At 51.5% G+C, this 24,040-nt stretch overlaps 1 protein-coding gene across 3 annotated transcripts in view; it reads right to left on the reverse strand.

Annotated features, from left to right (window-relative positions):
- The window catches only part of KHDRBS3 (KH RNA binding domain containing, signal transduction associated 3), a 159,738-nt gene extending 135,920 nt beyond the window's left edge, over window positions 1-23,818 (reverse strand). For 2 of the 3 annotated variants that reach the window (XR_010730189.1, XM_066265612.1), the window contains exon 1: window positions 23,298-23,818. Coding sequence is in view for 1 of the 3 variants with exons in the window: in XM_066265612.1 (XP_066121709.1) it covers window positions 23,298-23,385 (88 nt within the window). In the remaining 2 variants the exon portion in view is untranslated. Of the gene's footprint in view, window positions 1-22,062; window positions 22,082-23,297 lie in introns of those variants that run through there. The other variant, XM_066265614.1, reaches the window with a different exon arrangement.
- Window positions 23,819-24,040: the final 222 nt, after the last annotated feature.

The following is a 24,040-nucleotide window of genomic DNA, read 5'->3' on the forward strand; positions in this document are numbered from 1 at the left end:
TCAAGGAACAACCAATTACGTCTGAAAGGCAACCACACAGCAGAACGGAAAACGGAAAACCAAATACCCACACCTTGCTAGTTTAGAGCATTAGGCCCTATGACCAAGTACCCCCGAGAGATGACAGGCCGAGAGTCCAGCAACTAAACGCTCTCTACGCAGCATCTCCCTAAACAATCTCGGCCTGAGCAGTGATAACACAAATTATCTCAAAGGATACTCTCTCCATGCGATTTAGAAGCCCCCCCCCCACATCTAAGGACATTCACACACACTACCAGCAGAAATCAGCGTGACGGGGGAATCTACAATAGAACCTTTAAAATGTTGATGGACTCTGCCCAGCCGCCCAACGTCTGGGGGCTGACCCCAAGGAAATCAGCTGAAAGGCCAGCACAAAATAGGGCCCGTGCTCCCCGCCTTCGGGAGCTTGCCCAGTAAAGGGGAGCTTAAGCAGGAAGGACAGCACCATCCAGGCTGACAAAGGCTCTGCTGGAGGTATACCGAGCAAGGGCCGGCCGCTCAGAGAAAGACAGGGCGGGTCCCCAGTCCCGAATTCAGAGTGGGTGGGAAACTGGTTTCCTCTGGGTGATGACACCTAAGCTGACCCCTGAGAAAATTAGTGAGTTAAGGACATAATAAGAGGGAGAAGAACAGTCATATTAGAAAAAAAAATTGCAGAAAACAACAGAGCACTGAGAACAACACGTGGCTCTGGTAAGTCAGACAAGAAATCAACAGGACCACAGAGGGGAGTGGCAGAGACAGGAAGACAGGTAAGCAAGGCGCTGAACACCCTGCTGAGAAATTAAGGTTCTGTCTTGAGAAATGTTGCATCAGAGAAAAGCTGTAAGCAAAGCAGTGACTTGACTGGATTTGCATCTTTAAAAGACCTGAGGGCATGTGTATGTCCTGGGTTCGATTTCTGATAAAGACACACAGGAGAAGAGCCCATCTGCTTCTCCATCCCTTCCCCTCTTACTTCTCTCTCTCTCTCTCTCTCTCTCTCTCTCTCTCTCTCTCTTTCTCTCCTCCTCCTCCTTCTCTCCTGCAGCCATAGCTCAATTGGAGCAAGTTGGCCCCGGGTGCTGAGGATGGCTCCATGGCCTCCACCTCAGGTGCTAAGAAGAGCTCAATTGCTGAGCAATAGAGCAGAGCAGATGGGCAAAGCATCGCCCCCTAGTGGGCTTGCTGGGTGGATCCCAGTTGGGGCATGCGGGAGTCTGTCTCTGCCTCCCCTCATCTCACTGAATATAAAAACATTAAAAAAAAGCAAAACCACCTGCATTCTGCATGCTTCCTTCTAACACACCAGTCTCGAAAGAGGACACGAGCTCATGGCAAAGTAACACACCCAGGCTGATGGGCAGAAATGGGCAATGTGTAAGGACACGGATGGGACACATTGGGATTGTCCATTCCAAACACTGGAAATGCTCATTAGCACAAAGTCAGCTAAGGACGTGACAACAGACATCATATGGAGCATTACACGGCCATGAACAACAGTGCTCCCAACTTTCTGATCCCCTAAGACAGGGGTCCCCAAACTTTTTACACCGGGGGCCAGTTCACTGTCCCTCAGACCATTGGAGGGCTGCCACATACAGTGTTCCTCTCACTGACCACCAATGAAAGAGGTGCCCCTTCCAGAAGTGCGGCGGAGGGGCCGGATAAATGGCCTCAGGGGCCGCATGCGGCCCACGGGCTGTAGTATGGGGACGCCTGAAAGAGAATAATTAAGTCAGAGTATTGCATGGGAAACCAAAACACAAAATTTTAAACAGCGAAGGAAACTATCTTACACATTAACAACGACTCCAAATTGTTGCTTCAGGAGGAATGCGACTGTCCTCTTTATATGGTATATTTTCTCTTTTCTCCATTAACAAGTATTCATTTATCAAGTGCATACAGAGTGATTTCTATGAACCAGGCACGTGTGCAGGTGCTAGCTAGCTACGCAGGGCTCTGCAACAGACATGGGCCCTGCCCTCATGAAACTTACAGTCCAGTGAAGCACATACTCTATTATCAGAATGGTCTACTTTATTGATTGATTTTAGAGAGAAATCGAGGTGGAGGGGGGAGGGGAGAGGGAGGAAGAGGGAGGAACACTGATTTGTTGTTCCACTTATTTATGCATTCATTGGTTGACTCTGGTATGTGCCCTGACCAGGGACTGAACCTGCAACCTTGGTGCATTGGGAAGACACTCTAACTAACTGAGCTACCCAGCCAGGGCCAGAACAGTCTATTCTAAGTTTCAATATGAAAGGGAAAGGAGAGGGGAATGTCCTGAACTTGTTAGCTGCAGTAGTTTTTAGTGGATTCCTTAAGATTTTCTATATATAAGATCATGTCATCGCCCTGGCCGGTTGGCTCAGTGGTAGAGCGTCGGCCTGGCGTGCAGAAGTCCCGGGTTCGATTCCCAGCCAGGGCACACAGGAGAGGCACCCATCTGCTTCTCCACCCCTCCCCCTCTCCTTCTTCTCTCTCTTTTCCCCTCCCGCAGCCGAGGCTCCACTGGAGCAAAAGATGACCCGGGCGCTGGGGATGGCTTTTTGGCCTCTGCCCCAGGCACTAGAGTGGCTCTGGTCACGACAGAGTGACACCCCAGATGGGCAGAGCATCACCCCCTGGTGGGCGTGCCAGGTGGACCCCGGTCGGGCGCATGCGGGAGTCTGTCTGACTGCTTCGCCTGTTTCCAGCTTCAGAAAAATACAAAAAATAAAAATTAAAAATAAATAAATAACTAAAAAAGATCATGTCATCTACCAATGGAGTTAATAATGTAGTATCTTTTCCTCTCCAATCTGGATGTCTTTTGTTTCCTTCTCTTACCCTCCATCCCTGGCTAGAACATCCAGGGCAATGCTGACGAGAAGGGGTGAAGGCAGACATATTCGTTTGTTCCTGATCTTAAGGGAAACACCTTGCCAAGGATGATGTTACCTGTGGGTTTTTTCATAGATCACACTGAATCAGGTTTTGAAAGTTCCCTCCTAGTCCTAGTTTGTTTAGTGTTTTTTATCATGAAAGAGTATTAGAATTTGTCAGATGCTTTTTTGTGTGTCTACTGAGATTACTATGAGTTTTTTTCTTGTGTACCATTGATATGCTGTATTACATTAATTGATTTTCAGGTGCCAAACCAACTTTCATTCCTGAATTAACTCCTGTGTGATCATGGTGGATAATCCTTTTTATATGTTGCTAGATTTGGTCTGCTAGTATTTCGTTGAGGACTTTTGTGTTTATATTCACAAGAAATACTGCTCTGACTTTCTTGTGATATCTTTTGTCTGATTTGGGAATCAGGGTAATGCTACTCTCATAGAATGTGGTGGGAACTATTCTTTCCTCTTAAATTTTTTGGAAACGTTTGTCAGGAATTAGTATTAATAATTTTTTAAAAAATATTTGGTAGGATTCACCAGTGAAGTCATCTGGACCTGGGCTTTCTTTGTGAGTAGGTTTTTGTTTATCATTTTAATCTCTCTACCATTCTATTCAGATTTCCTATTTCTTTCTGAGTCAGTTTTGGAAGTGTTCTAGAAATCTGTCCATTCCATCTAAGCCATTTAAGGGCATACAATGGTACATAGCTTTTCCTTATAACCCTTTTTGTTTCTGTAAAATAAATAGTAATGTCTTCTTTTTCATTCCTAATTTAAGTCATTTGATCCTTCTCTCTCTTCTTTCAGTAAGTGTAGCAAAAATTTCATTAATTTTGTTGATCTTTTCAAGGAACCGACATTTCACTTGCTAATATTCTTTATTGTTTTTCTATCTTATCCATTAATTTTCATTCTAATCTGTATTGCTGCCTTTATTCTGCTTGTTTTAGATTTAATTTGCTTTTTTCCCCCCTAGTGCCCTAAAATGAAAAGTTAGATAACTAGGTGTTTATAGCTATAATTTTGCCTCTAAGGACTGCTTTAGCTGCATCCCATAAGTTTTGGTAAGTTATGTCTTCATCTTCATACTTTTCAAAATGTTTTCTAATATCCCTTGTGATTTCTTATTTGGCTCACTGGTTATTTTAGGAGTCCGTTGATTTTCACATATCTGTGAATTTCCCAAATTCCTTTATGATATTAATTTCTAACTTCACTGTGGTCAGGGAACATGCTTTGCATGATTTTAATATGGTAAAATTTATTGAGGTCTATCTTATGGAGTAGTATATGATCTCTCACAGAGTGTTCTAAGAGCACTTGAGGAAAGAATTGTCTCTGTTAGGGAACTGTGTTCTATTGATATCTGTTAAGTCTATTCAGCTTATACTGTTCTTCAAGTCTTCCAGTTCCTTACTGATCTTCTAACTAGTGGCTGTATCCATTATTTCAAAAGGGTATTGTAGTCTCCAACTATTACTGTTACATAGCTCATAATTATTTAAGGACATTGAATTAGTTTCCTATCACCGCTGTAACAATTTACCATCAACTTAATAGCCTTAAAACAACATGAATGCATTAGGTTATCGTCCTGGAGGTCAGAAAGTCTAAAATGGGATGTAAGGCAACATTCCTTATAGAAAGAAGCTCCAAGAGAGAATCCTTGTCCTTGTCCTTTCCCTTGCATCTCCCAGAATGTGTTCTGACCCAACCCCTAAACGGAAGGACTTGGGGAAGAATAATCTGTCGCAGCTCATGTATCAAACATCTGTGGCCAAAGTTCTTGAATAATAAGAAGTGCACATCTGCCTGGCATGGGGTCTCCATATCTGTCACTCCCCCAGGAGCCTCTGAGGCATGGGGAAGCCTCTGTTGGGCAGCAGGATTCACGTTCAGAATGGAATCTGGACTGACCACTCACCCGCTGCTGATGAAGCCGCACTAACCAAACACATCCACAAAGCTGCCATGTCAGCTTATACTGACAATGAGGACTGAAACCACACATGTACCAGCTAAATTTAAAGTCCACCCGGAAAGCATGAACCAACCCCAAGTCAACCTGAACGACCTGTGGTCAAGTGATGAAGAAAAGCTCCCGAGAGCCATCAGCTTTGGAGACAGACCAGCGGCGACACACCATCTCACCACGTTCCCTGAGCTCCTCCCACCAAAGGGCTGGCCTCCAGGTCCTTATCCGCTTCCGTCCGGGAAGCCCAGAGACCCTGTTTCTGCTTAAGCATCACCAGTAGTGACAAATTTTACGGTTCCTACTGCAAAGAAATACATCACCAAAAAAAATCCACAAAAACAAAACAAAGAAACAACTTTTAAAATAATCTTAAGTGTAATTTACACCAAGGGAATTGCATGTACTTGATGAAGTTAGTTACCGTAAGAAAAGGAAATTGGGGGGGAGGGGTTCTCCAGCTTTCCCCGAGCCTTCGGTGTGGATGCGGCCACAGGTTTTCTTCCTCTGCCCTTTCGCTCTCCACTCTGAACTCTCTCCTGGGGGTGGGCGTGGGGCTCACCTTTGACCACAGCTCCAAACACAAGGCAATGCATTTTCAGTGAGAGCAGGTGTCTAGAAATACCACATACAACTCTGAGCTACATAATTCAAAAATGTCCCACCCTGTACTGCTCAGGATCTCAAACCATCTTTCCAAAATGTACAACTGCCCATGCCACCCCCTTGCACTGTACCCTCTGGGGGCACTCCAGCACCTCAAAATACAGTTACACACTCCTCAGTGGTCCGTAGGCCCTGCCTGTCCTAGCCCCTGCCGCCCCTCCAGCCCCATCTGTCAGTACAGTCCTGCTTTTACCTTAAATTCAGTTAGACTGACATCCGGTGCCTTCACATATTCATTCAACAAACCCTGAGTGCCTCCTGTGTGTCAGGCACTGTTCCAGGAATGAAAGCCCAGGTCTCAGAAACCGGGAGTCTGGTTATACGCAGTGTCACGTATGTCACATTGAACCTTCCTGGGGGGTGGGGGGCACCCTGCCTGTTTTAACAAGCAGAAAGCATGGGAATTCTGACCGAGAGGTAGAGGTGTGCGCCCATATCTATAATAAATACTCTTCACCACGTCACAGCAGACCATGCACGCACGAGGCAGGGGACGAAGATGCACTGGATGGCGGACCCTGTGTCAGACAGTAAAGATACTCCATCCTCCACATGCATCTCTGGGTCACTCAGAGACATACAGACAGAAAGACAGACAGTCTTCCCACAGGGCCCAGGCCCGGACCCGAGGCTGGTACCCACATGGCAGGGAGCACACGCCTGGCACACCTGCCTCAGCAACAGCAGATCTCTCCTCAAAATCAGCGGCTGGAAACTCACGTAGGAGAAAAACACCCCTTTCCAATCTTCCTTCACCAAAGCATCCGGAGACAACGAAGGCACGGGCCCCATCCACAGAGAGGAATCTGAGACCAACTGACCATCCACTTCAAAGACATCGCCGAGTCCCGGAGGAAAAGTCTAAGATAACAAGCCAGGTTTCCTGTCTATTTTTTTTCACTCCAGTGGGAGAACTAACTCCCCACAAATCATCATCATCTAAAGCAGTGGTTTTCAGCTGCCGGTCCGGGGACTGGTACACCGGAAATTTTGTGCCGGTCCGCAAAAGAGTGAACCACCCTGATGACGTAGGAAGATTACAGACCCAGTGCTCTTAGCCAAGCTGGCTTATGCTCAGGGTGATTTCTGCCTCAGCAGTCCTCGAAATAATTCTCTTTTCCTGGTCCTCAACTGTAAAAAGGTAGGAAGCCACTGGTCTGGAGTGTGAACCGTGCAGGGACAGAGAGGTGGGAGGAGGGACGGCAGGTGCTGGGAGCCCTGGGGGGGGGGCAGGGCCTCACTCATCACACGCGCCGTGCCAGACAGAGCGCGCCCGTCCACACAGGTGTCCGGGGTTTGACTCTGGGGAAGCAGACTCTGGGATGTCACCAACTCACAGCACAGCCCAGGTCGGCCTCCCTCTGCCGCCCAGGTGTCTCTACCACCACACCAGGATCCTCTTCCTGGGACGAAGGAGAGCTCCGACCCGGGGCCGTGGCAGCCTGTGTGCTCACCTTTGTTACGCACTGGTCACCCCGCACTATAAACGTCTTAATTTGGCCGCTTCCCCACTGAGCTGGACACTCGTCAAGCAGGCATGAAGTGTGACCCTGTTTGGTGGCCCAGCATGAGCCGCGCCTGGAACACGATCCTTACGGAACGGGAACTGGAATGGAACGCCCTGCCGTCCAGCGGGGCGGCCCAGAGAAACACACCCTGCAGAGCGCGTCCCCCTACGGCTTCCGGGAAGGCCGGCCCGTGAGTCCCCCTGCGGCTTCCGGGAAGGCCGGCCCGTGAGTCCCCCTGCGGCTTCCGGGAAGGCCGGCCCGTGAGTCCCCCTGCGGCTTCCGGGAAGGCCGGCCCGTGAGTCCCCCTGCGGCTTCCGGGAAGGCCGGCCCGTGAGTCCCCCTGCGGCTTCCCGGGAAGGCCGGCCCGTGAGTCCCCCTACGGCTTCCGGGAAGGCCGGCCCGTGAGTCCCCCCTAAGGCTTCCGGGAAGGCCGGCCCGTGAGTCCCCCCTACAGCTTCCAGGAAGGCCGGCCCGTGAGTCCCCCCTACAGCTTCCAGGAAGGCCGGCCCGTGAGTCCCCCCTGCGGCTTCCGGGAAGGCCGGCCCGTGAGTCCCCCCTAAGGCTTCCGGGAAGGCCGGCCCGTGAGTCCCCCCTACAGCTTCCAGGAAGGCCGGCCCGTGAGTCCCCCCTACAGCTTCCAGGAAGGCCGGCCCGTGAGTCCCCCCTGCGGCTTCCGGGAAGGCCGGCCCGTGAGTCCCCCCTAAGGCTTCCGGGAAGGCCGGCCCGTGAGTCCCCCCTACAGCTTCCGGGAAGGCCGGCCCGTGAGTCCCCCCTACAGCTTCCAGGAAGGCCGGCCCGTGAGTCCCCCCTGCGGCTTCCGGGAAGGCCGGCCCGTGAGTCCCCCCTGCGGCTTCCGGGAAGGCCGGCCCGTGAGTCCCCCCTACAGCTTCCAGGAAGGCCGGCCCGTGAGTCCCCCCTACAGCTTCCAGGAAGGCCGGCCCGTGAGTCCCCCCTGCGGCTTCCGGGAAGGCCGGCCCATGAGTCCCCCTACGGCTTCGGCTTCCGGGAAGGCTGGCCCGTGAGTCCCCCCTGCGGCTTCCGGGAAGGCCGGCCCGTGAGTCCCCCTGCGGCTTCCGGGAAGGCCGGCCCGTGAGTCCCCCCTACGGCTTCCGGGAAGGCCGGCCCGTGAGTCCCCCTGCGGCTTCCGGGAACGCCGGCCCATGAGTCCCCCTGCGGCTTCCGGGAACGCTGGCCCGTGAGTCCCCCCTACGGCTTCCGGGAAGGCCGGCCCGTGAGTCCCCCCTGCGGCTTCCGGGAAGGCCGGCCCGTGAGTCCCCCTGCGGCTTCCGGGAACGCCGGCCCGTGAGTCCCCCTACGGCTTCCGGGAAGGCCGGCCCGTGAGTCCCCCCTAAGGCTTCCGGGAAGGCCGGCCCGTGAGTCCCCCCTACGGCTTCCGGGAAGGCCGGCCCGTGAGTCCCCCTGCGGCTTCCGGGAAGGCCGGCCCGTGAGTCCCCCTGCGGCTTCCGGGAAGGCCGGCCCGTGAGTCCCCCTGCGGCTTCCGGGAACGCCGGCCCGTGAGCCCCGGAAGGCTCTCAGTCTGAAGTCCGACTGTCAGGTTCTCCTGCTCCTGGGCCACACACCTGACGCCCCCAACCCCCAGAAGCACGCCCTGCTCCGCCCCCTTTGTCAGAAGTGACCCGGTGCCCTCGTGAAGACGGGCGAGCCAAGGGTTCCTGTGCGGCTTTCTAAACCACTGCTCCAGTAAGCACGCCCCGAGTCCCGGGTCCGGCCCGGGGGAAGGGAAGCAGGAACCTGGTCCGCAGATCGAGAGGGGACCGACCTCGCGGGAGGGAACCTGCCACCGTCTCGTGACCACTCTGTAGACGAAGAAACTGAGGCTCATGGTGCGTCATGTGATTCTCAAAGTGACACACCTGCCTACGTGTCCACTTAGGGAGCTGGACGCAAACACAGACAGGATGGGGCCACGCACGGTGAGGTCACGTGGCATCGCCTCCTGTCCCCTTGTTCATCCACGTCACAGCAGACCATGCACGCATGAGGCAGGGGACGAAGATGCACTGGATGGCGGACCCTGTGTCAGACAGTAAAGACACTCCTTCCTCCACGTGCATCTCTGGGTCACTCGGAGACACAGACAGACAGACAGACTCTGAAGTGTAATTTCCTTACGCCGGTCCTTTTCAGACTTAACCAACCAAACCAGACAAACAGTGATACTCACGGACCCACTCAAAATTTTATGAGAAACCTCAGGACCCAGAGACACAGGCCAAGGAGGGGCAGGAGGGGGCCTGCTCAGCGTCACCTCTGTCACCAGGACCCTCCGCACGGCCCCGTCTGTCCTGCAACGCACGACTCGGAAACGACGGTTTTGGCTTCTAGAGAACAGACGGGCAGGGCTTCGCACTGCTTCTGGGAAGCACGGACACACGGACCACTGCTCACAGGCAAGTTTACACCAGACGGTGCATTTCCGGAACTTACTAAAAACAAGAAGCGAGCAGTGATGAAAGCCTGGCTTCCTCGGGCTCAGAGACACTTTCGGTTGGCTCTGCTCCACCTTTACGCTCCAGCTTCCTGTTTGCTGTGACGGGTCCGGGCCTGGTCGCTGTCACTGTCCCCTGTCACCTTGACCCAGGCCTTCCCTAGGGACATTCTTTCTCTGAGAATGGGCTCATTCCCTGACGAAAGCCACCTGTCACTGCTGGGTATGAAGTCCTTTTCTGAATGAAATAGAGCGATAAATTATATTTTAGAACATACTGTGTAAAGATAAATCTATTCTGAGCCGGTTAAAGGGGGCAGTTTTGAGATTTTTCACCCAGCGGGTCGGTGCCGGCGTTCTGCCCTCCAGCTGAGAACCCAGGGAACGAGGGTTTGCTCGACGGAGCGGGGCCAGGGCCGCGCATGGGGCGGTACATGGGGCGGCACATGGGGCGGCGCATGGGGCCGCGCCCGCATGGGGCGGTACATGGGGCGGCACATGGGACGGCACGGCCGCGAGACTGGCCTTTATTGAGAACATGGTAAGTACTTTGCCACAGCAAGGAAAACACTCTCAGGAGTTTCAGGAAATTATTCTTTGTATTGCTCCGTATAATGTTCATATTATGTTTTTAAAAGGCTCTCATCTTGCAAGAAAGGACTTCAACCCATCAACGAGTCACCAGAAATCAACACCCAGAAGACGCACGGAAGGGCAGTGAACGGTCTGCCTCCGCCCAGCTAAGTCGTCGCAGACTCAGCCATCCGGGCGGCGGTGCGTGCGCCCTGCCGTGCTGGCTGTGAGGGCAGAGGTGAAGCCTGCTCCTCGTGTCCAGCAGCTGTAGCTTCAGCCCAATCCTGGGTTTCTAAGATATTCTGCACTAAACAAAACCAGAACCAGGGGAGAAATGGCTGACTCCAGGGCTGGACAAACCAAAGACAGGAGGAGCCCAGAAGAAAATGCTACTAGAAAGTTAAAAAAAAACCTCAAAAATTGTATGGGATGATCCTGTCAATGGGACACAGGAGCCAAGAAAGGGCTATTAATGGCCAAATGTGGGACAATTTAAGCATCAACATATGCAATGATAGTTAAAGGTTTATAACCAACTGAATTAAAGAAGAACCCCCTGAATGTATACAGAAGGAGGGAAAGAAAGAGAAAGGGAAGAAAAAATTGAAAAGGTTCCTCTCAGTTAGAATGTCAACCAATAAATGTAGGCTGAAGGACAGATTTAGAAAATCACCATTTTAGGACCGTCGCAATAATAATGAATTCAGGTAAAAAACATTAATGGAAACTAAAATGTATGAGGAAGTGTATGATGAGGAATGGACTATTTTCATGAGTCTCCAAGTATCTCTTCACAAAAGTACTAACGACTAGTAACTCCACAGTGGAGATAACCATCACCCCCAACTAAGTGACCAAACCTGACATCATCACCAGTGGAAGAAGTGGCACTGAGCCTGGGCCCATGGACAAGTGTACGGAGGACACACACCTCAGTGCAGTTCCTGCCCGACGAGAGCAGAGCGCGAATCTGGTCTCAAGGAAATATCAGACAACCCCAAGTGAGAGACAAAAAGGAGATGGCCTGTGTAGTATTCAAAAGTGCACATAGGAAAGGCGCAGGAAGACAGCGTCCGTCTTAGGAACCAAGACACTGAAGACCCTTGACAGCCAAGTGCAGATGCGACTGACAAGACGGCCCAGGGCCAGGATTCACCTGTGGACTGTGGGTCAGACAAGTTCTCGAACCGTCATTAACTCCCCCGTTTCGCTGCACCTTCAGTTATACAAGAGCAGGACCTTGTTCTTGGAAGTATATACCAAGGCATCTAAGTATCCAGAGAGACAGGGAGAGAACAGACCCGCCTTATTATCAAGTGAGTCGTGAAAACGCATCTACACACAGAGAAAATGGGAACACAAATATAGGAAAAGGCTAACAATGGGTGAGTCCAAGCAGTGGGTGCACAGGGGCTCTTAGCACTGTTCTTTTAACTCATCGCTACGCTTAAATTTCTTCCCAATAAGTACTTTAATGCCAGGAAGAAGTAAGCAAGGTCTTAAGAATGGGAGTGGGGGGAAGAAAGGAGAAGACAGATAAACAAATGATGACAAGACACCGTGATAAGTGGGAACATGAAGAAATGTTGGAAACACATGGGAGGCTGGAATTAATACTGAGCAGGGCTCAAAGGAGACACCCCTGCGCAGTCCCTTCCCCTGACTACAGGGGTTTCTGCATCCAGCTGCTTCCCTGCTCAACAAGACCCAAGAAAGCCCATCCAGGTCCTGAGAGAAGCCAGGGGACATTGCCCGAGCCCCAACAACCTCAGGGCATTCTTCTACCTTAGCGCTTAACACACTCCTACAAGCATCCTCACTACATGGCTACTGCCCCACCAGAGTACAAATTCCTGGTAAAAAATGAAGATGATGATGGTGAAAATGGTGAATATGGTGAATATGGTGATGATGGTGGTGTGGTGGTGGTGATGATGGTGATGGTGGTGGTGGTGGTGGTGGTGGTGGTGATGGTAGTGGTGGTGGTGATGGTAGTGATGACGGTGGTGATGGTGACAGTGGTGGTGGTGATGACGGTGGTGATGGTAACAGTGGTGGTGGTGATGATGGTGGTGATGGTGACAGTGGTGGTGGTGGTGATGGTGGTGATGATGACGGTGGTGATGGTGATGGTGGTGGTGATGGTGGTGATGATGATGGTAGTGGTGGTGGTGATGGTAGTGATGGTGACAGTGGTAGTGATGGTGATGGTGACAGTGGTGGTGGTGATGACGGTGGTGATGGTGACGGTGGTGGTGGTGGTGACAGTGACAGTGATGATGGTGTTGGTGATGGTGTTGGTGGTGGTGATGGTGGTAACAGTGACGGTGATGATGGTGGTGGTGGTGGTGGTGGTGGTGCTGGTTACAGTTATGGTGGTGATGATGATGGAGGTGGCAGCAGCTATCTCCTCTACCCTGTTACACACCAGGCATAAACAAAGTAACTCTTTACATGCTTCATTTAAACTCTACAATAACCCAAGGGGCTTTATCTTTCTTATTCACCACGTGGCAGACATGGGGATGAGGCTGAAAGGGGTTCATGCATCCAAGGTCTAAGCACAAAGAAGTGGTAGAGCTGAGATGGGAACTCAGGTGTGACGTCCTTAGCACTGTCCTCAGCTACCCTTTCTCACCAAATCGTCACTCTTATTTCCATGTCAATTTTAGATTGCGGTGGCTGTATGCACGGGGCAGGTAAACAAAAGGTGAGAGGGGCTTTTCTCAGTGTTTTGCTTTTGCTTATCTTCCCTGAGGACACTCAAACTGAAAACAGGGGACAGAGGAGGCCCCAGGTGGTAGGAGAAAACCGTCACTAAGAAATATAAGCCGGCCCTGGCCAGTTGGCTCAGTGGTAGAGCGTCGGCCTGGCGTGCAGAAGTCTCGGGTTCAATTCCTGGCCAGGGCACACAGGAGAAGCGCCCATCTGCTTCTCCACCCCTCCCTCTCTCCTTCCTCTCTGTCTCTCTCTTCCCCTCCCGCAGTCGAGGCTCCACTGGAGCAAAGATGGCCCGGGCGCTGGGGATGGCTCCTCAGCCTCTGCCCCAAGCGCTAGAGTGGCTCTGGTTGCAACAGAGCGATGCCCTGGAGGGGCAGAGCATCGCCCCCTGGTGGGCAGAGCGTCGCCCCCTGGTGGGCGTGCTGGGTGGATCCCGGTCGGGTGCATGTGGGAGTCTGTTTGACTGTCTCTCCCCGTTTCCGGCTTCAGAAAAATACAGAAGAAGAAGAAAAAAAAAGAAATATAAGCCTTAGTTGGTCGGCTTAGTGGTAGAGCATCGGCCCGAGGTCTGGATGTCCAGGGGTTGATTCCTGGTCAGGGCACACAGGAGACATGATTTTCTGCTTCTCTACCCTTTCCCCTCCCCTCTCTTTCTCTTTCTCTCTCTCTCTCTCTCTTTCTCTCTCTCGTCCCCTCCTTCAGCCATGGCTTGATTGATTTGAGCACATTGGCCCCAGGCGCTGAGGATGGCTACAGGGAGCTTCCGCCTCAGGTGCTAAAAATAGTTCGGTTGCAAGCATGGCTCAAGATGGGCAGAGCACTGGCATCAGATGGGGGATGCTGGATGGATCTCAGTTGGAGCACATGCAGGAATCTGTCTATCTCCCCTATTCTCACTTAGAAAAGAAGAAAAAAAAGTATCTATAGCCAGCATATAATGCCTCACCCTGGCTGACAACCAAGAGCCCATGTATGAAATTCAGACATAGAAGGTAACATATGAGGGAGAGAAACACACATGTGCGATGAAATCTCCTATTTAGACATAACAAATATATAGTAAGTATTCTATATTGTTAAAAATGTGTGGCAAAAGTAAACAAATAGAAATCATATAGATATTAAACTAAACAAACCATACAGGATAAAACAAAAACAGATTCAAATCACTGTCGTCTCATCCCAATGACAACTGAGGAGGCAGGCGTCCCGGCCCCGTGCAGATGAAGGAAAACAGGCTCGGAGAAGCGGCCGGCCCGGAACACATAGCTCAACGTAGCAGTGCGGACGCTCCACAAGGACGAATGGAATACACGAACAATGGGATGAAAGAAACCTCAGTATCCATTTCTAGGGTGCCGTGGGCTCGATCCTGCACTCAGCTCTGCTAAAATGACCACCGATAGAATTGTGCACCTGCCCACAATTTCCCCCAGCTTTTGTACCTGGGGCTGACCGCATCCCTTAGCCCACTCTAGTCAGCGGGCCACGGACAGCAGGGGGAAGGCGGGATGGCCACACCCGTTTTGTAACTGCCGTTTGCCGCCTTACACCAATCCAAGCGCTTGAGTGACAACGGCCAATGCAAGGAACTGTCGGAACTGTCACGTTCCCCAGCAAAACGAACAGCTTACAACAGCCAGGAGGCACGAAAGACTACCCTAACACACTCCTTAGAAACAGTGCTTCAGTTCACTGCTTTCCGAGTCATCTTTTTCTTCCAAGCAAGGGAAGCCCTCAGCTGAAAGTTGGCCGCTTGACCCTGAACAAGTTATATCTCCATGTGACCGTTAGTTCTTCATCTGCAGAATGAGGACAAAACACCTCCACAAGGCGGTCACCAGGGCTAAAGGCACGAGGTGTGAAAAACATAGCCCAGCCACACAGTCCCTGGCACACACCAGGCACTCAGGAAATGGTGACTACAAAACAAAACAAAAAAACATCCTTGTTAGACAGGATAAAATACCCAAGCCATGAGAGATAACTATCAGCACCCGAAAATCAAAAGCCATGCAAGCTTGTTTTCAGGAGCAGCGACCAGGGTGGACGAAGAGGGCGACCTCGCTATGTGGGGCGCCATCTAGTGGCCGAAGAGCAGCATACAAATGGCGTAAGTACTGAAATACAGAGAGGGAGGAGGAGAGAAATGCCTGAAATGAAAACTGCCCCTTCTCCTCCCCATTATATTATAATTTCTCCACAGGAGGCTGAACCAACAGAGACTCCAAATGGAAGATTTATATCTACAAGAGAGGCCAAAAAAGGGTGCTCTTGCATACTCACGCTCTTACCACGCAAGGAAGAGCACCGGTACTGTGCCAGGAATAGCTTTGTCAAGTCCTTAAAATAGCAGCAGGGGCTGGCTGGTGACAAATTATGGAAATGTACCGCTCAGCAAGGCACAGGAAGAGATCCCGTGCTTGTGGACAGACGCTGCTGAGTGTCTAGACGTGTCTAAGACGTGCCGTCATAAAACTGGCTATGGAAGCCCCGCTTGTCCATTGAAGCCTCAGGTGCTGCCTCCTGGAATAGCATCATCAAGAAGCCCATCAGAGCCGCTGCTAATTCCGAACGTGAGGTTAATGAGAGAGGCTTCTTCCGAAAGAATGCGTTTCTCCGTCCTTATTTCCAGGATTGGAAAACCAACACCATTCTAATAACATAAAATTACCCTCCGACATGAAACTGGAGGCTGGAGATATTAGATTATGATGATATACTTCATGTCTGGAAAGTGACAATACTACACTTTCTGTCTTGGGCCATTCTGTAGAAAGAGCAGGTCATGTTCCTTAAGCCCTATTTGTGTGTTCGACTCCGGACATGTCTCTAAAACCAACCCACAAAGGAGGTATAAGATCCCCAACTATACAGATCCAAGGGACACTGAGGCTCCATGGAATGACGCTGTACAGAGCTACCGACTAGAAAGTTGTCACCACCCATAATCGCAGGGCCCTTACTGCACCAGCTCTTCTCCTGTTAAATACGGCTGTTGCCCACAAAAATGCCCCTCAGTGTGGTACACTCTGCCCTGCTCACAGGGCACCTTTCCAATACCATGATAGAGAATTTCCCAAAGGAGTCCCACAGGAAAACCCAGCCTCAGGGAAGGCTCCTCCACCTGCCGCTCACAGGTGAACTCTACAGTGCCCCCTGGCGGTGGGAGGATACGAATCCGAACCCTGGTATACCACTTATTAGCTGCCTGACCTTAGGGAAATTATTTGACCTTCCTGCCTTCTGTTCTCTCATCTGTAAAATAAGGTAAAATGATTCACTCTTTTAATTTTTTTAAACTCTTTTATTGAATTTATTGGGATGACGTTGGTTCACAAAACCATACAGATCTCAAGGGCACAACACAACAAACCACCATCTGCCCACCCCAGCGATGTCTCTTTCTGTCCCCATTGTCCCCACCTCTGCCCGCCCCCACCCAGCATAAACCCCTGCCCCGTGGCCAACACCACACTGCTGTGTCTAGGTGATATATATATATATATATACACACACACACACACACACACACACACACACATATACATATTTAAATACTTCCCCTTCTTTCAACCAGTCCCCCACAACTCCCTCCCCTCCGAGAGCTGTCAGTCTTTTCCACGCTTCCATGCCTCTGTTTTTACTTACTCTTTTAAAGCTATGAGGAGAATTAAATGAAATAATGTACCTAAAGCATCTAACCCAGAAAAAGCTCTTGATAAACATTAACTACTATTATTAGAAACTGCAGGGTAAGTATATTCAAACAAACCCCCACACCCTTCAGAGAGCCAACATCACTGCCTGTGGAAATACGTTCTCGGATGATCCTGACACACTTTTCTTCTTTGCTAAGCCTATTTTTAGAAGATGGAGAATGTCTAAAACATACCATAAACTGACTATACATCCCTGATAGCCAACTCTCAACCTGGTTCTGTGATAACCAGGACATTAAAACCCAAAGGCTGTGCCTCCAACAGGTTCCTTCAGGAGAGACAGGCTCTACCGGGAATTTCGCTTAGGAAGCGTCCATACCACAAGTTGTCCTATTTCCTGCCTGACCACTGACATATGCATAATTAAAAATCCCTCTCTTGAATGCTTACTCAAGACTGAAAAGTATGGCTGGAGAGCTTAGCTTTGGAAAAAAGTAAATCACATTTTCGGGAACCGCTTCTAAAAATTCATCATCACCAGTAGAAATCCCTAACTGCCTTCGACTATCATGAAACTTCTACTTAAAAACAAACAGCAACATCAAGTTCTGTCCTCTCCATCTCTCTCTCCTTAGCGTATCTTATCAAAACGCTGCAGGCTTCAGTTAAATCTCAGCCTGCCTACTTACAGCTGTGAGCCTGGACTGGGCGAATTACCCTCAATTTCCGAGCCTCAGGCGCCTCTGTTGTAAAGACAGGGATGAAACCCCCCCCCCAACCTGGCAGGTCACATGGGATCAGGCATAATGCACAGGAAGCACCTGACACAGAAAAGAGGCCCTGAATTTGGCAGCTTTTGTTATAATCATTATCCCCGATGCTACGAAACACCTACTTGTGGGAGAGGGTGACAACAAGCAACAGGGTCGCGTGATGACGCAAGCCACTCTCTCCACTGCGCCCTCCAGCTTTGGGTGTCTGTGTGGCACCTGAGACGTATCTGTTATAAGAAGCCTCATGAGGGGGTTGAGGAAGGCGAGCTCATTGTATTAGAAGAATCTCCTCCAGAAAGAATAAAAGCCCATGAACACCTGATTCGAAGCAGACCTGGCAACATCTATCTGCCTGCCCCCCGGGAAGAGTCCCTAATGTTCACTGCATTTCCAGGGCAGGGATGGCCCCCAGCCTGTTTCACTCCGCTGTTCCCTCGGGCCCTGCCTCTCTCTGCGCGGAGGAGCAATAGATACTTCCTGCCGCCCCCAGCGTGGGCGCTCTAACTCCCTAGTGAGCCAAGCTCGCGCGTGACCACTGAACCCCACGTACACTGACCCTTCTTCCTAGAGGGTGATTCAAACATCGCCCCGAAAGGAAGGTGGGCGTGGAAGACCGCAGTCGAAGGGGTCAGGGACCAAGACCGATGTCGGGGGCTGAGGACACCGAGAGGTAAGACCAGGCCCTGCTCCCAGAAGCTCACTCTCCTCCAGGGGACAAGAGGTCCCAGTGACAGAGTGACGAGCATCACACCAGCAGAGCAAAGCACTTGCGGCCCGAGGGGGCCAGAAAACGGGCCGCCTACCCGTCTGGGAGGAGGGAAGTGGTCAGAGGAGATGCCCCAGGGAGGAAGTTGGAAGGGTTACATATAAAAAGGATGCTTTACAGCAGGGGTCCCCAAACTTTTTACACAGGGGGCCAGTTCACTGTCCCTCAGACCGTTGGAGGGCCGCCACACACAGTGCTCCTCTCACTGAGCAACAATGAGAGAGGTGCCCCTTCTGGAAGTGCGGCGGGGGCCGGATAAATGGCCTCAGGGGGCCGCATGCAGCCAGAAAGCCGTAGTTTGGGGACGCCTGCTTTACAGTTTATGTCCCAATTCCAGCACAGGTTAGAGAGAAGAAAACAAACACGGTGCGATGCCCCGTTTTCATCTCCTCCGTACTAACTGCCTGTCCCATCATGGGGTGACCCTGGCACTTCTGAGGGCCAGCTTGGTGAGATCAAAGAACAATGGCTTGAACGTTCCCTCGCACACTTTGTAAGAGTGTCACCCTGGGTAAGTCACTTCAGGTCCTGGCGTCTCGGTTTCTACAACTGAAAAACCAGGCGGGTCACCTCAACATTTCTGGGCTGTTACCGGTACCGGCATCACTAGAGGAGGGGCACGGGGAGGTGGCTTGCAAACATCCCTGGGCTGACTTAGCTGAACCTAAACCACCTGGTCACTAAGCATTGCAACAAGATAATTCAACGACTAAGAAGACAGTCCTTAGGAAAGCAGAGGCCACCTCTGAACTTAACACTCACTCTCAAACTAGCGCACGCGCAGGCACAAGGCTCTCCGGAGCAGAAACCGAAACCGTGACTTTCTCTGCCTAGTCGAGGACCAGCATGGTAGGGTCTCCAAAAACTTGTCACTAATGTCCAGATCCCAAGACGCCGTCACTCACAATCATTGGGTCGCTCTGGGTTGTAACACACTAAAGAATATTCAGAGAAGGCTTCTTGCCCAGACCAGGTAATTCAGCTGGTTAGAGCGCCGTTTCGTCACACCAAGGTTGTGGGTTTAATCCCTGGTCAGGGCACAAACGGGAATCAACCAATGAATGCACAGATAGGTAGAACAAAAAAAAAATGATGTCACTCTCTCTGTCTCGCTTTCTCTCTCTCTCTCTAAAATCAATAAATAAAAGAATTTAAAAAAAGAAATGAATTCTCTAAAAATGTGAGTCATCACATCCATTCTCCACCCAAAACAAAAACTGAAAATCCTAAGAAATGCAATTAAACACTAACTGATCACTTCCTCCTCTGGGTGAAGCAGAGTGTCATCTAAATATAATTCTGCAATTTTCATTCTCACTTTTCTCTCTTACTTCACACGCCTGATGACATCCGAGCAAATCAAAAATATTCTCCAGGAGGGGTCTTCAAAAATTAAACTTTAACCACTGGGTTTTGTCACAAGAGAGATGTACCCAGTGGCGGTCCTCACTGTATCCACTGGAACCCCTCACGCAAACCCTGAGTAGTACTGAGTCCTAAAAGCAGAGAGATTGAGGCGACCTGAATAATTATTTCAGAATGCCAACAATGAACGCGATCAACCTGGACGCAGACGGCCTTTCCCTCGCCCCCTCCGTCCCACTTCCTCTCGTAACCGACCACTAAACGTAACTTGGCGGTGGGTCAGCCACCAATCCGTATATCATATCAGATAATGAAAAATACAGGGTCCCGTAATCCTATTGAATGGTTACTCGGCTTGTATTGAAAACCATCCAAAGCAAAACCGGAGCGCCGGATTAAATTATACTGCGTAAGACATTTCTGGAGACGGCTTTTGGTCAGAGTCAGCACATCCACTACTAGCAAATATAATATAAAACATGAAACAGTACTTTCATCTCCAATTAACCTTCTTGGCAAAAAAGTGCACTGTCAATGCTATGAGCATGGTGTGCTTGGGTGGGGGAGAGGGAGGTGGGGTGGGGGTGAGAACAGCAAAGCCAATCTTCTTTGATTTGGTTTGCCATCAAGTAAACATGACCCGTTACTTTTGGTCAAGGAACAAAAGTATGCGATATTGGGGGGGGGGGGAGAACTAATTATCCCGAGAGAATAAAGATCAAAGTCAGCAACTGAGGCCACCAGACCACACCAGCTCGCAGAAAGTGGGAAAGCCGGCCTAGGTCAGCTGGGGAGCCTGCCCCCTGCTGTGCTCCCGGCTCAAGTTTTTCCTTCAAGATTATTAGTGACAAGAAAATAGTAATAATTCAGCTAGCTAGAACACTGATCCGCACTAACAAAGCCTTAATTTTTTCTTAAAGTGACAACCCCTCATTTATAAACTGTTCCATTATCATAACGTGTTGATCACTGAAGTCATACAGTGGTTTCAGGAGGACCTGAATTCAAAAGAGCCTCCTGGCCAGACCATTAAAATCCTGCAGGACAAGTCTCCCGGGAATGTTTGCTTCTTCTAAAAAGACCACTAGACAAACACCGAAAGACACTTTTTTGTTGTTGTTGTAAAATCAAGGTAAGTCAACCAGAACCAAGCATATTAGTGATGTTGATTTCTGCAGGGTTTTAAATTAGCACCTGCAAAGCGGTTGGCTCTATCTTTTCCGGAAGGCAGGAGTAGCAAGAACAACGTGCTTAAGAGACAGGAGAGCTGGGTTCAAATTAAATCTGTCTCAGCTGCCTGCAAGCTTGCAGAACCGGGCCCTCCGCTCCCGCTCCTGGAAGATGGAGACATCAATGTCAGCCTCCCAAGGGTGCGAGGGTGAGAGCTGAACCAGATCGCAGGAGCCGGAGAGCCTCGGAAACTGTGAAGGACCATGCAAACACGAGGCAGTGTTAGCATGTGGGGATGTTCACCATTAGTGACAGCCACTACATGCCAGTCCGCAGATGTGCACTGCCGACCCACCACCATCCCTGTACAAGTTAGTGCCTGAATACCCATCCCAGTATCGAGATTCAGAATAACTGCTGGAAAAAAATAGTTTCCCTTAGAGGCAAATAGTTTAAAATGTAGCCAACCAAATAAGAATTAAAAAAAAAAAATGCTTCCCTCTAGCCAATAAGATAGTTATCAGATTTAAAATCAAAGCTTCCTAACAACCATTTGAATTCAGATTTAAGACATTTCTGGAAATGCACTGGTAATTTTAGAGTTACATAACAGCATAATTAATATTTTAAATGACAGGGCTTTGCATGCTGGATATCAGCTTATGATTTAAGGGAAAACCCTTTCAGTCTGAAATAACCTAACTTAACAGTTTTAAGAGCATACAAGTAGCTCTTTCCTTCCTTCACATAACTGTTTAATGCGAGACATGTCACTCCTCACAAACATGATGTTTTTAATAGAAAAGTCAGATAATCAGATTTAACATTAAAAAACAACAACACTAAACGGCAACATTGACAAATATCTGTTTCAAGTACAGTAATTGAAAGCCATTAACACTGGTACAAAACATAGAAACCAAAAAGAACTTTGACTGTATTAGCAACACAATATCATAGGAACACAGCACAGAAGAGTAATTGTGACTTTTAAAATAACACATTAAACTTTTAGTTAAACTGTTTCCTTAACCGCATACAACACAACTCCAATTCAGCTTCCCTATTCAGAAAAATTCACTGGGTCCCAAAGTCCAGATACTTCTAACGCCACGGAAGTCACACAACGTTCAAAGACATTTCTTTCGCAGAGATGACAGCCCAGCTGAAGACAAAAAGACATGCAGACCAAGAAGGGCAAGGGGTGCAGTCCTAGCTGGAGAGCTGTTCAGAAGAGCCGGGAATAAAACTTAAATTCCTTTTCCCTCATTGAGGAAAGCACGCCTACTGCTTCCTCACAAGCCTGTTTCATTAAAGGGATCAAAATGAGCCTAAAATGAAAATAACCTGGGAGAGCTCTGTCCACGATTCTTGTTCAACAATTCAAATGCGCTTCAATTCTTGAAGAGGCTCTGCCACCACCATCAGTACACACACACACACACACACACACACACACACACACGCCACTCTGAAAAACTGGTTGCATTAGGCAAACACCGGAGGTCCCTGTTTCAAAATATAGATATCTACATACAAATAGAATATGTCTGCCTCATCTTCCACTTTCAGCAATGAAGGAACCGGAGCCAGCATCGAGACCAGCCAACCAGATTTGTCTCGGGAACTACCGACTGTCGCTGCAGAGTGATCCTGTGCAAAAGGTAACGGATCGGACTGGATAATGCCTCTGCCACCACCCAGAGGATACGCGGACTCCAAACCCGTCTTTATCTGAAACATGTATTCCAGACACAGGAGGAGCAGAAAACCGCTCTGGAGAAGGAAGGCTTAAATTTTTACCTTCCATCCCAGAAGCTTCCTGGGGAAGCCGGAGGAGGCAAGCGCCAGGGGATGCTGGCCTGGGTGGGCACGCCTCCCTACGCCCCTGTGCCCTGTCCTGTGCCTCCCAGGGCTGCTCACGCCCTCAGCTGGCTGGAGTAGTGCTAAAATGGCATGGGCAGCTAAGACTCCTCGGTCAGGGTTCTGAACCCTGAGGCAGCCACCAATGAGGGTCACCCACCCAGCTCTTCCTGAAACGAGGCAAGGCGAGCCACGAGGGGCTCTTGTGGCAGCCCCTTCTCCCCTCCTGCCCCTGCCAAGAGCCAGCCTCGAGGCTGCTCAGGACTCGCTCGCCCCCAGGAAGGGCAGAGCCTGCCCAGACGTGGGACAAACACAGGCTGAGAAAGGAAACTGGGCTCTGCCACTAGGACCACTGGGTCCTTCTCTGAGGTGCATGGGGTCTGCCTCCAAACCTCCTCCAAGGTCTTCAAACTTCGCTAACAATCCAAGCACCTGTTCCCTTCACCTCTTCTGCATCCATCCCCTCAAATCCTTCCATTTTCTTCCAGCTCTTTCTCCAGTTGCTCAGGAGAACCAAAAACCCTGGTCCCCGAGCCCGCAACACCCTCCTCTCCAATGAGATCATTCAACCCCCGCCGCGACAAAGCCCCCAGACGCTCTCTGTCCTCACCCACAAGTTTCCCCTGAGTATCCTCCGGGTCCCCACGGGCTGCCTTCCCGTCTCGGCCGACCGCCCAGCCTTCCCCCTTCCGTCACGAGTCTCCCGAATACACAGCTCGGCTCTCCCCAGCTGTCCCGTGTTCTCCCAATCCCCCGCCCAATGCCCCCAGACTGCTTCCCGGGCTCCCCCAGTCTCCCCGGGGTCTGTGTCCAGCCGGCTCCCCCGGACCGCCCTGCGTCCTTACTCGGCCCCGACCCTCCCCCGTCCCTGAGCCCCCGGCCCCCGGGGCCGGCGGAGAGCGCCCTCACCTTGGTTCACCAGCCGCAGAGCGTGCGTGAACGAGGGGTCCAGGGAGTCCTTCTCCGCCATCAGCTCCGGCAGGTACTTCTCCTCCATGCTCGCCGGCCGCCGGGGCCCGGGACGCGGACTCGCGGCGGGCGGGCAGCAACGGCCCCGCAACCCCCGACCGCGCCCGCGCCCCAGCGGCGCGGACCCCGGGCCGGACGCCGCGGCCGAGCCAAGCCGGGCAGGCGGCCCGGCGGCGGCGGCGGCACGGGGCGGGAACTGGCCGCGCAGCCCCGGTCCCCGGGGGTGGCCGCCCACTGCGCGCCCCGCGCCGGCAGCCGCTATTCCCGGACGCGTCCCCGCGTCCCCGCACCGGGCGCAGGGGGAGCGGGAGCGGGCGCGGGCCGAGGCGGCCAGAGGGGCCCCGGGGCGAGCGGGCGAGCGGGGCGAGCGGGGCGAGCGGGCGAGCGGGCGGCGAGCCTCGGGCGGTCCCGGACGAGCCCCAGCAGCCGCGACCCGCACCCCGCGCGCCGCCCCGCGCTCTGAGCCGCCGCGCCGAGCGCCCGCCCCGCCCCCGGCCCCGCCCCGCCGCGCCTGCGCGCTGCGCCCCGCCCCGCGCCCGGGGGTCCGCGCCCCGCTGCTCCGCCGTCGCCGGGTGGGGCGGCGCTGGCCGTGCTGCCCGCCCGCGGGGAGGGGTGTCCCGGGCGCCTCCCGCCTGCTCTGCGCGCTCCTCCGGCCCTGGGGGCGCCCCACGGGGCTGATACAG

The sequence above is a fragment of the Saccopteryx bilineata genome, chromosome 3, assembly GCF_036850765.1.
Source record: "Saccopteryx bilineata isolate mSacBil1 chromosome 3, mSacBil1_pri_phased_curated, whole genome shotgun sequence".
Classification (NCBI taxonomy): Eukaryota; Metazoa; Chordata; class Mammalia; order Chiroptera; family Emballonuridae; genus Saccopteryx; species Saccopteryx bilineata.